The 13,141-nt window shown below is 36.9% G+C and overlaps 1 protein-coding gene and 1 pseudogene across 1 annotated transcript in view; both read right to left on the minus strand.

Moving 5' to 3' along the window:
* ADAM10 (ADAM metallopeptidase domain 10) overlaps positions 1-13,141 on the minus strand; it is a 157,530-nt gene that overhangs the window by 82,125 nt on the left and 62,264 nt on the right. Inside the window, exon 3 of the mRNA XM_003928979.3 lies at positions 2,390-2,508. Coding sequence (XP_003929028.1) covers positions 2,390-2,508 — 119 coding nt within the window. The remainder of the gene's footprint in view (positions 1-2,389; positions 2,509-13,141) is intronic.
* LOC104651549 (heat shock protein HSP 90-beta-like) overlaps positions 5,176-13,141 on the minus strand; it is a 33,944-nt pseudogene continuing 25,978 nt past the window's right edge.

Consider the following 13,141-nt stretch of genomic DNA (forward strand, 5'->3'; position numbering starts at 1 on the left):
GAAGGTGGAGGCTGCTGTGAGCTGAGATGGCACCACTGAACTCCAGCCTGGGCGACAGAGCAAGACCTTGTCTCAAAACATAACAAAACAATTAATTGTTAAATTAACTTAAAAGCAAGCAAGCAAACCCAATGATAGAATATACACTTTCAAAATAAAGACATCCAAAGCATCTTTTGAAAATTTTGCTATAGGTACCACAGAAAAAAAGCTCCTTCCTGTCCGATATATTGTGCATGGGTCACATCTTTTGGCTTCTACGCTATGCTTGGGTTTTGTTTTTGTTTTGTTTGTTTTTTGAGACACTGTCTTGCTCTGTCACCCAGGCTTGCATGCAGTGGCAAGCTCATGGCTCTCTGCAGCCTCAACCTCCTGGGCTCAAGCAATCCTCCCACCTACACCTCCCTTGTAGTAGGGACTACAGGCATGCACCACCACGTCCAGCTAATTTTTGTATTTCTGGTAAAGATGAAGTCTTGCTATGTTTCCCAGGCTGGTCTGGAACTCCTGGGCTCAAGCAATCCACCTGCCTCGCCCTCCTAAAGGGCTGGGATTATAAGTTTGAGTCACCACACCCAGCCTATAAATACATTTTTAAATCGAACAGTGTCAAAGATTTCAGAAGCAATTTGAACAAAAATAAACCAATAGCACTTTTTAAAATATTGGAGAAAGATTTGTGATATTATCCCATCAGTTATACTTCTCTAGTGAAAGGAAATAATAGGAAAAAAGGGGTTCTTAATAAAATAAGAACCCTGGTTTATAATAAAATCTGGTTCTTAATAAAATCACAACGAAAAGGTGAGCATCAAAATCAAATGACATAAAGGGTGAAAGTAGAGGGAGAGGGCTTTAAACCTTGAATTTACCCATTACAATTCTCTCATTAAAATAAAAATCAAGTTTCCACAGTTTCTAAGTTGTAGAGTAACATTAATTCGTTGGCTTTGAATTAATCATAGACTGGAGGTAAGAGCCCAAGACACTAGCATTTTAAGTGATTTTTTTTTTTTTTTTTTTTTTTTTTTTTTTTAAATAAAGAGACAAGGTCTCTCTCTGTCACCCAGGCTACAGTGCAGTAGCACTCACAGTAGCCTCAACCTCCTGGGCACAGCAATCCTCTTACTTCAGCCTCCCATGTAACTGAGACTACAGGTATGCCACCACAACCAATGTTTTTCATGTTTTTTTAGAGACAGGGTTTCACCATATCGCCCAGGCTGGTCTCAAACTCCAGGTCTCAAGCACTCCTCCTGTCTCAGTCTCCCAAAGTACTGGGATTATAGGTGTAAGTGCTACCATGCCTGGTCTAAATAACATGATTTTTATCTGCAAACTCATTTATAGTCTTGTACTTTTCTTGATCATCACCTAGCAAAATAAAAAAACAGGAACTCCTAAGTTATTTGCCCAGCAAGATAAATAATCAAGAAGGTAACAGAACACTAAAGCGTGACATTAAGAATCTAGACTGATGAATAAATGCTTTATTTTGGTTACCAAACTGTAAGAGTACAAACAAGCTAAAGAATTTCATAATTAGGTTTATTCCACAAATAAGAAAGTTTAAGTATAGAAATGCCTCATTTATCTGGCACAATCAAAAAATGAGAAAAAATTCTTCTATCACTTAATTTTTCATGTTATTATTTTCAGTAGAAATCACTCATGTGTAGAAATAATCTCAAACAGTTTAACACTGTCTTACATGAGAATCATCTTGCGTACTTACTAATATAGAGTTATAAAACAATGACATTTTGCCTCTCTCCAACACCCCCAGATTTTCACTGCTTAAGTTTTTTTTATGACTTCTATAACTGTTCTGTTCTTTCCAAACTACTAGTAAATGTAACTTTCTATTGGGTATGCCACTCATGGATCACAATATACATTTTTAATTTGACACAGTAAGAGAAAATTGTTAGAATTGTGAATAAAGCAAATAGATTCTGAGGAAGGAGGGTCTTGGGAGGATTTCCCTACAGATGACTTTGTCACATTATTTTTGGCTAAGATATCTTTACGGTTTCCTTTTAGGCTTTTCCTGTTTTCACATAAAACACAGCAAAGTTACTACTAATTTCTTACTTGAAAAATCAGAATATTATAGAAGTCATTAAAATTTTTGAAAACTCTTAACAGTTTAGAGGTACTGAGTCAAAATTTCATACCTTTCAGAAGCCAGATATTTCATAATTCACTACTAAACATACATGCAAAGATAGGTCCAAACATTACTTCATTTCTCAAAGACCATTACCCCTTCATGATGAATTCAATCTCCTCTAGATTTATAACCTTTTCTGAAATATTTGCTTACACTTCAAAATATGTATCTTTGTGTAGAAAAAAAATAAAAGGGTTCTGTTAAGGTCCAACTTACCATAAATATGTCCAGTGTAAATATGAGAGGTATCATAATCAAGTACTTTATTTGATGTTTCTACTTTAAATTCATCACTGAAAAGGGAAGTGTCCCTCTTCATTCGTAGGTTGAAATGTCTGTAAAATGGGATGGGAAGGGGGAAAAACTGAAATTAAAAAGATCCAAATTTTAAACAATCATTTTTTATTTTTAAAAAATCTACAAAATGTGGGCTATTTGCGAAATATGCTGACCAAAATTTTTAAATAAACATTCTGCTCTAAAAGTCAACTTAGTAGCTGCGGTGGGACTCTAAATAAGATAAAATTAAACAGTAACTGTCTAGGATATTAAAAATAAATGCATATAGACTGATTTTTACATGGTAAAACAAGATATTCAAACAGCAACTAAGTTACTTGGAGATAAAAATAAGCTTCCTGACCCAATTACTATTATTTACCACTGTCTGTCTTCTCTGTCTAGTAATTCTGCAGCTTTACTATTTTCCCCCACTTTCTACAACTCAAATAAGAAAATATATAGGAAAGCAGCATCTATATTAGGTATTTAACATCTCTTCTCAGAAAGACAAGTGTGCATGCTCTTTGTTTTACCCTGTGACTTCTAGTTCTTGCAAATTATAGAAATCTTCCTCAATTCAATTTGGGAACCCTGAAAGGCCAGGATAATGGCTGAAATCAGAGGAATTTTAGTCCTCCACATGACAAAGGGAAAAATAAAAATACTGAAGTAAAATTAATTGAAGATATGACAAAAATCTGGAGTTTGGAATCAAATTGGGATCAAATCTTAAGCCTAGAATTTACTAACCCGGGTTCCTGTCTGTGAAATAAAGGTAATAAATTATATATTATATTATTATATATGGCATAGATATAATTATATATTAATTATATATTATATATAATATAAAATAGTGAATTATTTTATTTACATATAATATATAATTTAATATATAATCTTGTAAAATTATTTTAAATATTAGAGCTTATAATGTATATAAATTCCTAACACAGTACTTGACACATTGGAGATATATGATAAAATGGCAACAAATTAGCTAACATTAACTCTTTTAAAAGTACATCAAGTCTTTTATAATTGCTACGGAAGTCCGAACATAATGAAACTTCTCAATTTTTTTGACAATTACAACAAAACACTACATCCTTTTTTTTTTCTTTAACATATACATGTTTTGCAGAGTACTACAAGAATCTTGTTTTTAAAAATACTTGATAAAAATACGTAAAACAAGGCCAGGTGCAGTGGCTCATGTCTATAATCCCAGCACATTGGGAGGCCGAGGCAGGAAGATCATGAGCTGAGGAAAGAGATCATGAGCTGAGGCAGGAAGATCATGATTTGAGACCAGCCTGGCCAAATTAGTGAAACGCCTTCTCACCTAAAAATACAAAAATTAGACAGCCATGATGGCACAAGCCTGTAGTCCCAGCTACTCTGGAGGCTGAGGCAGGAGAATCACTTGAACCTCGGAGGGAGGCTGTGGTGAGCAGAGATCACACCACTACACTCTAGCCTGGGCAACAGTGAGACGCTGTCTCAGGAAAAAAAAAAAAAAAAAAGCAACACAGTATAAGTTGTACGGAAAAATAAATAGTCACTTCATACATTTGTGACACAAATAAATTGGTACAAACTCAATGGTGGGAAAAATAGTTTAAAAATCCAAATTACAAATGTACATAGCCTTCAATACAAGAATTCTACTTCTAGAAATTTATCTTATATATATTTGTATATAAGTGAAATTACTTACTACAAAGAATGTGGCATAATAAGAAATATAAAGTAGAGCTGGGCGTGGTGGCTCACGCCTATAATCCTTTGGGAGGCTGAGGCAGGTGGATAACCTGAGGTCAGGAGTTCAAGACCAGCCTGGCCAACATGGCAAAACCCGTCACTATTAAAAATACAAAAATTAACCAGGCGTAGTGGTTTGCACTTGTAGTCCCAGCTACTGGAAAGGCTAAGGCAGGAGAATTGCTTGAACCTGGGAGGCAGAGGTTGCACTGAGCCAAGATCACACCACTGCACCTCAGCCTGGGTGACAGAATGAGACTCCGTCTCAAAAAGAAAAGAAAAGAAAAGAAAAAAAATGAAATATAAAGTCATCCCTCAATATCCATAGGGGATTGATTACAGGCTGCTCCCCCAAAGGATACCAAAATCTACAAATGCTCAAGTACTTTATACAAAATGGCATAGTATTTGTATCTAACAAATGTATTTGTATAGTAATTGTATATATACATCCTACTTCATACTTTAAATCATCTCAAAATTACTTATAATACCTCATACAGTGTAAAGTCTAAGTAAATAGTTTTTATAGAGTACTGTTTAGGGAATAACGCAAGCACAAAAGTCTAAACATGTTCAGTACAGATACAACCATGCAAAATATTTTCAATCCAAGGTTGAGTGAATCCACAGATGCAGAACCCACAGATATGGAGGGCCAAATACTTGACCTTTGTCCCTAGTTCCTGACACAGAGCTCCTAAAACCCGAGGAGTATCCTCAGTGATAAGTGTCTCTTCACTCTTATTCATAATATATATTTTATTGCATTTTAGGTTTTGGGGTACATGTGAAGAACATGGAAGACGTTGTATAGATACATACATGGCAGTGTGGTTTGCTGCCTTCCTCCCCATCACCTATATCTGGCATTTCTCCCCATGTTATCCCTCCCCAACTCCCCAGCCCCCGTTGTCCCTCCCCTAGTTCCAACCCCCAAAGACCCCAGTGTGTGATGCTCCCCTCCCTGTGTCCATGGGTTCTCATTGTTCAACACCCGCCTATAAGTAAGAACATGTGGTGTTTGATTTTCTGTTCTTGCATCAGTTTGCTGAGAATGATGGTTTCCAGTTTCATCCACGTCCCTACAAAGGACACGAACTCATCATTTTTTATGGCTGCATAGTATTCCATGGTGTATATGTGCCACATTTTCCCTGTTCAGTCTATCATCCATGGGCATTTGGGTTGGTTCCGAGTATTTGCTATTGTAAACAGTGCCGAAATGAACATTTGTGTGCCTGTGTACTTATAATAGAACGATTTATAATCCTTCGGATATATACCCAGTAATGGGATTGCTGGGTCAAATGGAATTTCTACTTCTAGGTCCTTGAGGAATCGCCACACTGTCTTTCACAATGGTTGAACTAATTTACACTCCCACCAACAGTGTAAAAGTGCTCCTATTTCTCCACATCCTCTCCAGCATCTGTTGTCTCCAGATTTTTTAATGATCACCATTCTAACTGGCGCGAGATGGTATCTCAATGTAGTTTTGATCTGCATTTCTCAAAGGACCACTGATGATGAGCATTTTTTCATATGCTTCTTGGCCTCATATATGTCTTCTTTTGTAAAGTGTCTGTTCATATCCTTCACCCACTTTTGAATGGGCTTGTTTGTTTTTGTCTTATAAATCTGTTTTAGTTCTTTGTAGATCCTGGATATCAGCCCTTTGTCGGATGGGTAGATTGCAATAAAATTTTCCCATTCTGTTGGTTGCCGATTCACTGTAATGACTGTTTCTTTTGCTGTGCAGAAGCTGTGGAGTTTGATTAGGTCCCATTTGTCTATTTCAGCTTTTGTTACCAATGCTTTTGGTGTTTTAGTCCTGAAGTCCTTGCCTATGCCTATGTCCTGAATGGTTTTGCCTAGATTATCTTCTAGGGTCATAATGAGTCTGTTTCACTCATATCTGAGTTATGGTAATGATGTGACTTAAGAGTGGGGCCCCTAGATGACCCTGGAATGAAGGTGGTCACCAGAAAGAACAAATAGTAAGAAGGTTAGAATTGCAGCCTTAGCCACTGACTCTACCCCAGAAAGTGAGGTGGGAGAGAGTGGAGATGAAGCTCTGTAGAAACTCTTAAACGATGAGCTCTGATGAGCTTCCAAGGTTGGCGAACACACTGAGCTGATTAGAGGGTAGTACATCCAGAGAGCTCATAGAAACTCTGCACTGCCTCCCACATTCCTATGCATCTCTTCCATTTGGCCAATCATGAGTTGTATCCTTTATAATAAACCAGCAAGAGTAAGTAAACTGTTTTCCTGAGTTCCGTGAGCCACTTTAGCAAATTATCTAACCTTAGGAGGAAGTGGAGGGAACCTCCAATTTATAGCAGATGGTCAGAAGTACAGGTGGCCCAGAACTTATAAACGGTGTTTGAAGTGGAGGGTGGTCTTGTAGGAATGGGCCCTTAAGCTGTGGGGTCTGCACTAGCTCCAGATATATACTGTAAGAACTGAATTACACTGAATTTTTGAATACCCATTTGGTGTCTGGAGAATCAGAGAACTGGTTGCTGGTGCTGGAAAATAACCCAGAAAGATTATTCACCTTAGCACTATTTGAAATAGCGAATGATTAGTAACAAGAGAACAAGTTAATTTACCTATGGTACATTAATAGTATTTATGGGTATATCCATTTAACTGTATACTACGAAGCTGAAAAAACGATGTAAAATATTTACATGTAATCAAATCATAGATCTCTGTCATATTAAGTAAAAAAAAAAAGGTGCAAAAAAGGGAATATAGTATGATACCTTTTTTAAAAAACAAGGATATAAAGGAGAATATATATCTCCACATTTCTGTGTAGAGAATTTCTGAGTAAAATACATATTATCAGAAGGTACATCAAATTTCTTGACAGACACCCAATATATTAGTAACAATGGTTGTCCCCAAGAATGGAAAGTAGGTGACTGAGAAATAAGGGAGGAAAGGAAACCTCACTGTGTATCTTTTGTGCCATTTAAATTTTTAAATATATGAACATATTTCTTACTCAAAAAATGTAAATTAAAATAACATCTTAAGACACAAAACAAAAACTACTGCTCTTTGGACAGATGAATAAATTTTGACTTTCAAACTTGGAAATAAACAAAAGTTTTGTTGTCTACAATGGTGATGAAACCATTACTGGACTTGCCTACCCATCTTAAAAATAGTTTTTCAGTTATATAAATGAAACAACTGCTTTCAGACAATGGACAACAAGCAGTAAAAAACTGTGATTTAAGAAAAAAGGAAGGTGCAACAATGAAAAAGAACTCCAGAAATCTGCACAGGTGTTCACCTATATTTGGTTAAATACTATGATGGATGAATAAAAAGAGACTCCACAAGGGTGGGCCAAAAAAACAACTATTAAGGAGCTGTTAGTTGACCAGCTGCTGGATCTTGCAGAGACAGGGATACATTCAAGTTCTGATCAAGCACAGAAGACAGATACATTTGATTGCTGTCAGTTAATAGAGAACCAGAAAAGCCATTCATTAGAATTAGGAACAAACTATCCCTACAATAAAGGCTACTTCAAAACTATGCTAACAAAGCTTAAAAACAAGGCTCAAAAGGGTTCTGCTGATACACAAGTTGCCCAACTATCTAGCAAAAAACAAACAAACTCCACCCTTTAAAAAAAAAAAAAAAAAAACAAAAAAAAAAACAAAAAAAACCCCAAACAGTTAAATTGTGGCATATCCATACAATAGGATAGAATCTAGTTTTAAAAAAAGAGAGGGGTCTACTGATAAACACAACAATTTGTACAAACTTCAAAAAAAATATGCTGAGTGGAAAAGTCAATCTCAAAAGATAATCCTCGCATAATACAATTTATGTAACAATCATGAAATAATATAATTATGGATACGAAGAACCAATGGTTATTAAAGGGTTATGGATGGGGGGGTGGGGGGTGGGATGAATGTGGCCGTAAAAGGGTAACACAAGGGAATCTGGTGATGCTACCACTGAGTATCTTGACTGTAGGGATAAATTACGCAAGACTATCTATGTGATAAAATTGCACAGAATTACACACAAGCAAACACACATGCACATGCATGTAAAAGTGGTGAACTCCAGATAAACTCTATGCATTGTAGCAATATCAATCTTCATTTTGATGCTGTAATATAGTTATATAAATTGTGAACACTGAGGGAGATGGGGGAAAGATGTCCAGGACTTCCCAGTACAAGCTCCTGTGAATCTACAATTATTTTTAAACCAAAACCTTTTTAAAAATCCAGACCACAGCTGGGCACAGTGGCTCACATCTGCAATCCCAGCATTTTGAGAGGCCAAGGTAGGAAGACTGCTTGAGCCCAGAAGTTTGTGACAAACCTGGGCAATGTAGCAAGACTCCATCTCAAATTTAAAAAAAACAAACAACAACTACAAAAAGACACTAAATATTACAACAATCAAAATGTGAGATATCCTATTAAAAACCAGTAACTATAAATAAAACAAGAAGGGTTAAAAAAAAAAACCACTAACTATAAAGAAATGTGACAAAAAAGAAGAAAATTAATCTTAAAAAAAAACTCAGAATGAATAATGGAATTAGCAGACAAGGATTTTAATGTTTATAAACTGTAAATATGTTAAAGAATTATGGGGAAAACATAAGCATAAAGAGGACAAACCAGAAACTGCCAGGAGGGGAGGGGAGGGGAGGAGCAGGGAAAGGGATGAGAGGGGAGGAAACTTCCAGAATTGGAAAACAGAATTTCTAAAATGAAAAAAAATACATACATATATATATATATATAACTGCATGCCAGCCTGGGTGACAGAGCCACACTCTGTCTCCAATAATAATAATAATAATAATAATAGTAATAACGATGCAAGACAGAAATTATTGAAGTAACTTTAATACTGAAAGAAAAACAAAGTCAATCCAAATTCTATAGCCATTAAAAAAGATCATTCAAAAATACATTGCCAACGAGAAATGAAAGAGAAAACATCATTACAGTACTGTAGATATTGAGTGATAAAGTAATATTATGAGCATAATTAAAATAAATTCAATTGCTTAGATAAAATAAACTCCTTAAAAGGTATAAATTATGTAAACTATCACAAAATGTAGAATATCTGAATAAGCCCCTACCTACTGAAGAAAATGCATTCATGATTTAAAGCTTTCCCACAAGGAAAATACCAGGGCCAGATGGTTCCCCCGATGTCCTATAAAACTATTTTAAGAAAAGAGGAGAAAAGAGTACTCAACTCATTTTATATGGCTCATATTACCCTGATCCTAAAACCAAAGACAGATCAACAACAACAACAACAAAAAAAGAAGACTGATATCCCTTATGAACATAAACACAAAAATCTAACCAAAAATTAGAAAACTGAACAAAGCAATACATAAAAAGGACAATACATCATAAGCAGATGAACTTGATTCCAGTAATAAGAGGCTGGTTTACCATTTTAAAATCATCATTGTAATTCACCATATTCAAAGGAGAAAAAGCCACAGAATCATCTCATTAGGTTCAGAAAAAGCACAAAACAAATTTCAGCACTCACTCAAAGACGAGACAGGAACTTCCTTAACCTGATAAAATGCATCTATAAACTCCAGTTAACATCATACTTAAGGGTTAAAAACCAATGCTTCTCCTTTAAGATTGAGAATAAGGCAAAGATGTTCACATTTCCCCACTTTTATGCAACTCTGTAACATTCAGTACAATGTTACAGTTACCACAATAAGCCAAGAAAAGTAAGTAAAAAACACAGTTTGGAAATGAAGTGATAAAACTGCCTTTATTAACAGACAATATGATCTTCTATGTAGCACATCCTAAGAAATCTTCCCAAAATCTACTAGAATAAATGAGTTTAACACCAAGCAACAAAATCTACCCAAAATCTACCAGAATGAATGAGTTTAACACAAAATAACAAGATACAAAACTAATATACAAAAATAAACAGTACAGCTGGGTGTGGTGGCTCACACCTATAATCTCAGTACTTTGGAAGGCCAAGGCAGGAGGATCACTTGAACTCATCCCATCCATGAGTTTAAGAGAAACCTAGGCAACACAGTTGAGACTTTTGTCTCTCTGAAACGTTTTTAAAATTAACCAGGCGTGGTGTCGTGTAGCTGTAATCCCAGCTACTCAGGGGGCCAGGAGATTAGGACTTCAGTGAGCTATGACCAGAGTGCTGCACTCTAGCCTGTGCGACAGAGCAAGACTCTGTCTCAAAAAAATAAAATAAAATAAAATAATATTTTTGTATACTAGCAGCAAGCACTGGAAGATCAAATGTTTTAAAAATCTCATTTACAACAGCATTTTTACAGTACTTAAGAATGAAGATGATCAATGCCTCTAGTGAAAACAATGAAATGCTCTTAAAGAAACTAAAGACCACCTACAGAAATGGAGAGATACATCATGCCCATGAATTTGAAGACTCGATAGTATCAGAATGTCAACTGTACCCAAGTTATCTACAGATTCAACATAATCTCAATCAAAATCCCAGCAGGTTTCACTATAGAAACTGAGAAGGAACTCTAAAATGTATATGGGAACTCAAAGGACCTAGAAAAGCAAAACAACTCTGGGGGAAAAAAAAGATAACTACACTATTTGATTTCACGACAGTGTGCCAGTTATCAATTTACTGCCTCTGGGCTCCTCCTAATCTACACTTCACTGCCTTCTTGGACCCTGTAAATATTTCTCTTTTGCTAGCTAGTGATAAGCTTTGTCAGCAGATGGCTCTAAAGTAGTACTTTTCTATCTGGTTTCAGGGTGCTTCTGTTCCAACTGCCAGAGACATGCAAGCGGTATACCCTGCGGCACTCACCCTTCAGCAAAATTTGTTGCCAGTTTTGACTGATGGTTCCTCGCCTACCAATACTGGCCAACCAACTGTGGACCAGCTCTGACCTAGGAAAGAAGTTCTCTGATGAGCTACTGCATCCTTGCCAATAATGTCTGAATCGCAACTTCGAAGAAAGGATCCCTATCCAAATCTGTCTCTTTGGTAAATCTCTCTCAGCTCTAGGGTATGTTATAGATTTTTTTTCCTTCATCCTCTTTTAGTTGCTAATCCCCAGAAACAGCAATTCTTTGTGGGGCGCTTTTTTTTAAACTGTATAAAAACAGCATATTCTTTATTTTGCATACTTTAATTTCAGAACAAAATAAACAACAAAAAAATATCATACACAACATCCAATCCTACTGTCAAACTAGGGAGGAAACAGGGCTTGACACCCTTGTTTCCTGCCTTAGACACAAGGATAGGAGAGAAAAAATACTAGATCAAGAGAGGGCCAAGTGGGATAAGACCACTCAAGGCTGCTGTGCGGGCCATGGGGACATTATACAAGGGCACAAAAGTTTCCAAGTATAATTTCTTAATCTACTTCTTCCATGCGAGACACATCCTCATCACCCCAAGGAAGGTGGATCTCATTGGGAACAGCAGCACTGGGTTCCTCTGTTGCCAGTTCAACTTCATCAACAGGTAACCTAGCTTGTTCATGTGGTAGATGCAGCTGGATGGGTCTGGGGATCCTCAAGGGAGAAGCCAGAAGAGAGCAGTATGGTTTCAAACAGTAGACCACCAGGTCACTGACAGCCTGGTTGTTCTTGTCTGCCTCAGCCTTCCACTGCAGTGTCTCTACAATGGAGTGGTTGGGGTTGAACTCCAGGTGCACTTTAGCCATCAAACAACCCATCACAGAGCTGTCCCAAAGTGCCTGGGCTTTCGGATCCACTTGGTATTAGCTATCTAGCCATAGATGATGGTCACAATGCAGCAGGGTGAAGACAAAAGCCTACTGGAGATTGTCTCTTTCTCAACCTTATCTAAGATTTCTTTCATGAGCCTGAAGAGGTTCTCAAACTTCACCTTACTCTCCTCCAGTTTCTTCTTCTCCTACTCATTCTCAGGTAGCTCCAGACACTGCTTAGTAACTGAGACCAGGCTCTTACTATCAAATTCCTTGAACTGCTGCACATAGCATTCGTCAATGGGCTCAGTCATATATACTGCCTAGAAGCCCTGCTTCCAAATATGATCACAGATAGACTTCTGTGTCTCCATACAAAAGACGACAGAGATGTCTTCTCATATCCAGACTGGGAGACCACAGCAGCTCAGACAGGTGTCACCAGTTGTCCTCACGGATTTGAAGTTATACAATTTCAGAGAATGCCTCATCAAATTTCTTGTTACTCTCCTTGTCTTCTGCCAGCTCAGAAAACCTCAAGGCACTTCTTAACAAGGTTTTTACAAATGACTTTCAATATTTTGCTGTGCTGGAGCGTTTCCCAGGAGAAATTTTGGGGCAGATTCTTAAAGTCAACCATAATATCGATAAAGCTGAGATACTCTGGTATCAACTCAGCAAAGCTGTCCATGATCAACACATGATGGACACAGAGTTGTTCATTTCCTTCTTGTTCTCAAAAAGGTCAAAGGGAGCCTGATGAGGGATGAACAGCAATGCCCTGAATTTCAACCAACCTTCTACAGGGAAGTGCCTGACTGCCAAGTGGTCTTCCCAGGCACTAGTGAGGCTCTTGCAGAATTCACCATACTCTTCCTGGGTGATGTCATCAGAGTTTCTGGTCCAAATAGGCATGGTCCAGTTCAGTTTTTCCTGATCAATGTATTTTCTCTTTGATCTTTTTCATTTTCTTCTTATTATTCTTAAGAACGTCATCTTCCTCATCAGAACCTACATCTTCGATCTTGGGCTTTTCTTCATAATCTTTCTTTCTCACTTTCTCTTCCTCTGTCTCATCATCACTGATTTCCTTCTCTCATTTCTTCTCCAAATAAAAGGCAATGAGACAACCTATGAACTAAGAGTGCCTCTTCACTACTTCTTTTTTTTTTTTTTTT

This window comes from Saimiri boliviensis, chromosome 2 (assembly GCF_048565385.1).
Source record: "Saimiri boliviensis isolate mSaiBol1 chromosome 2, mSaiBol1.pri, whole genome shotgun sequence".
NCBI classification, from domain to species: Eukaryota; Metazoa; Chordata; class Mammalia; order Primates; family Cebidae; genus Saimiri; species Saimiri boliviensis.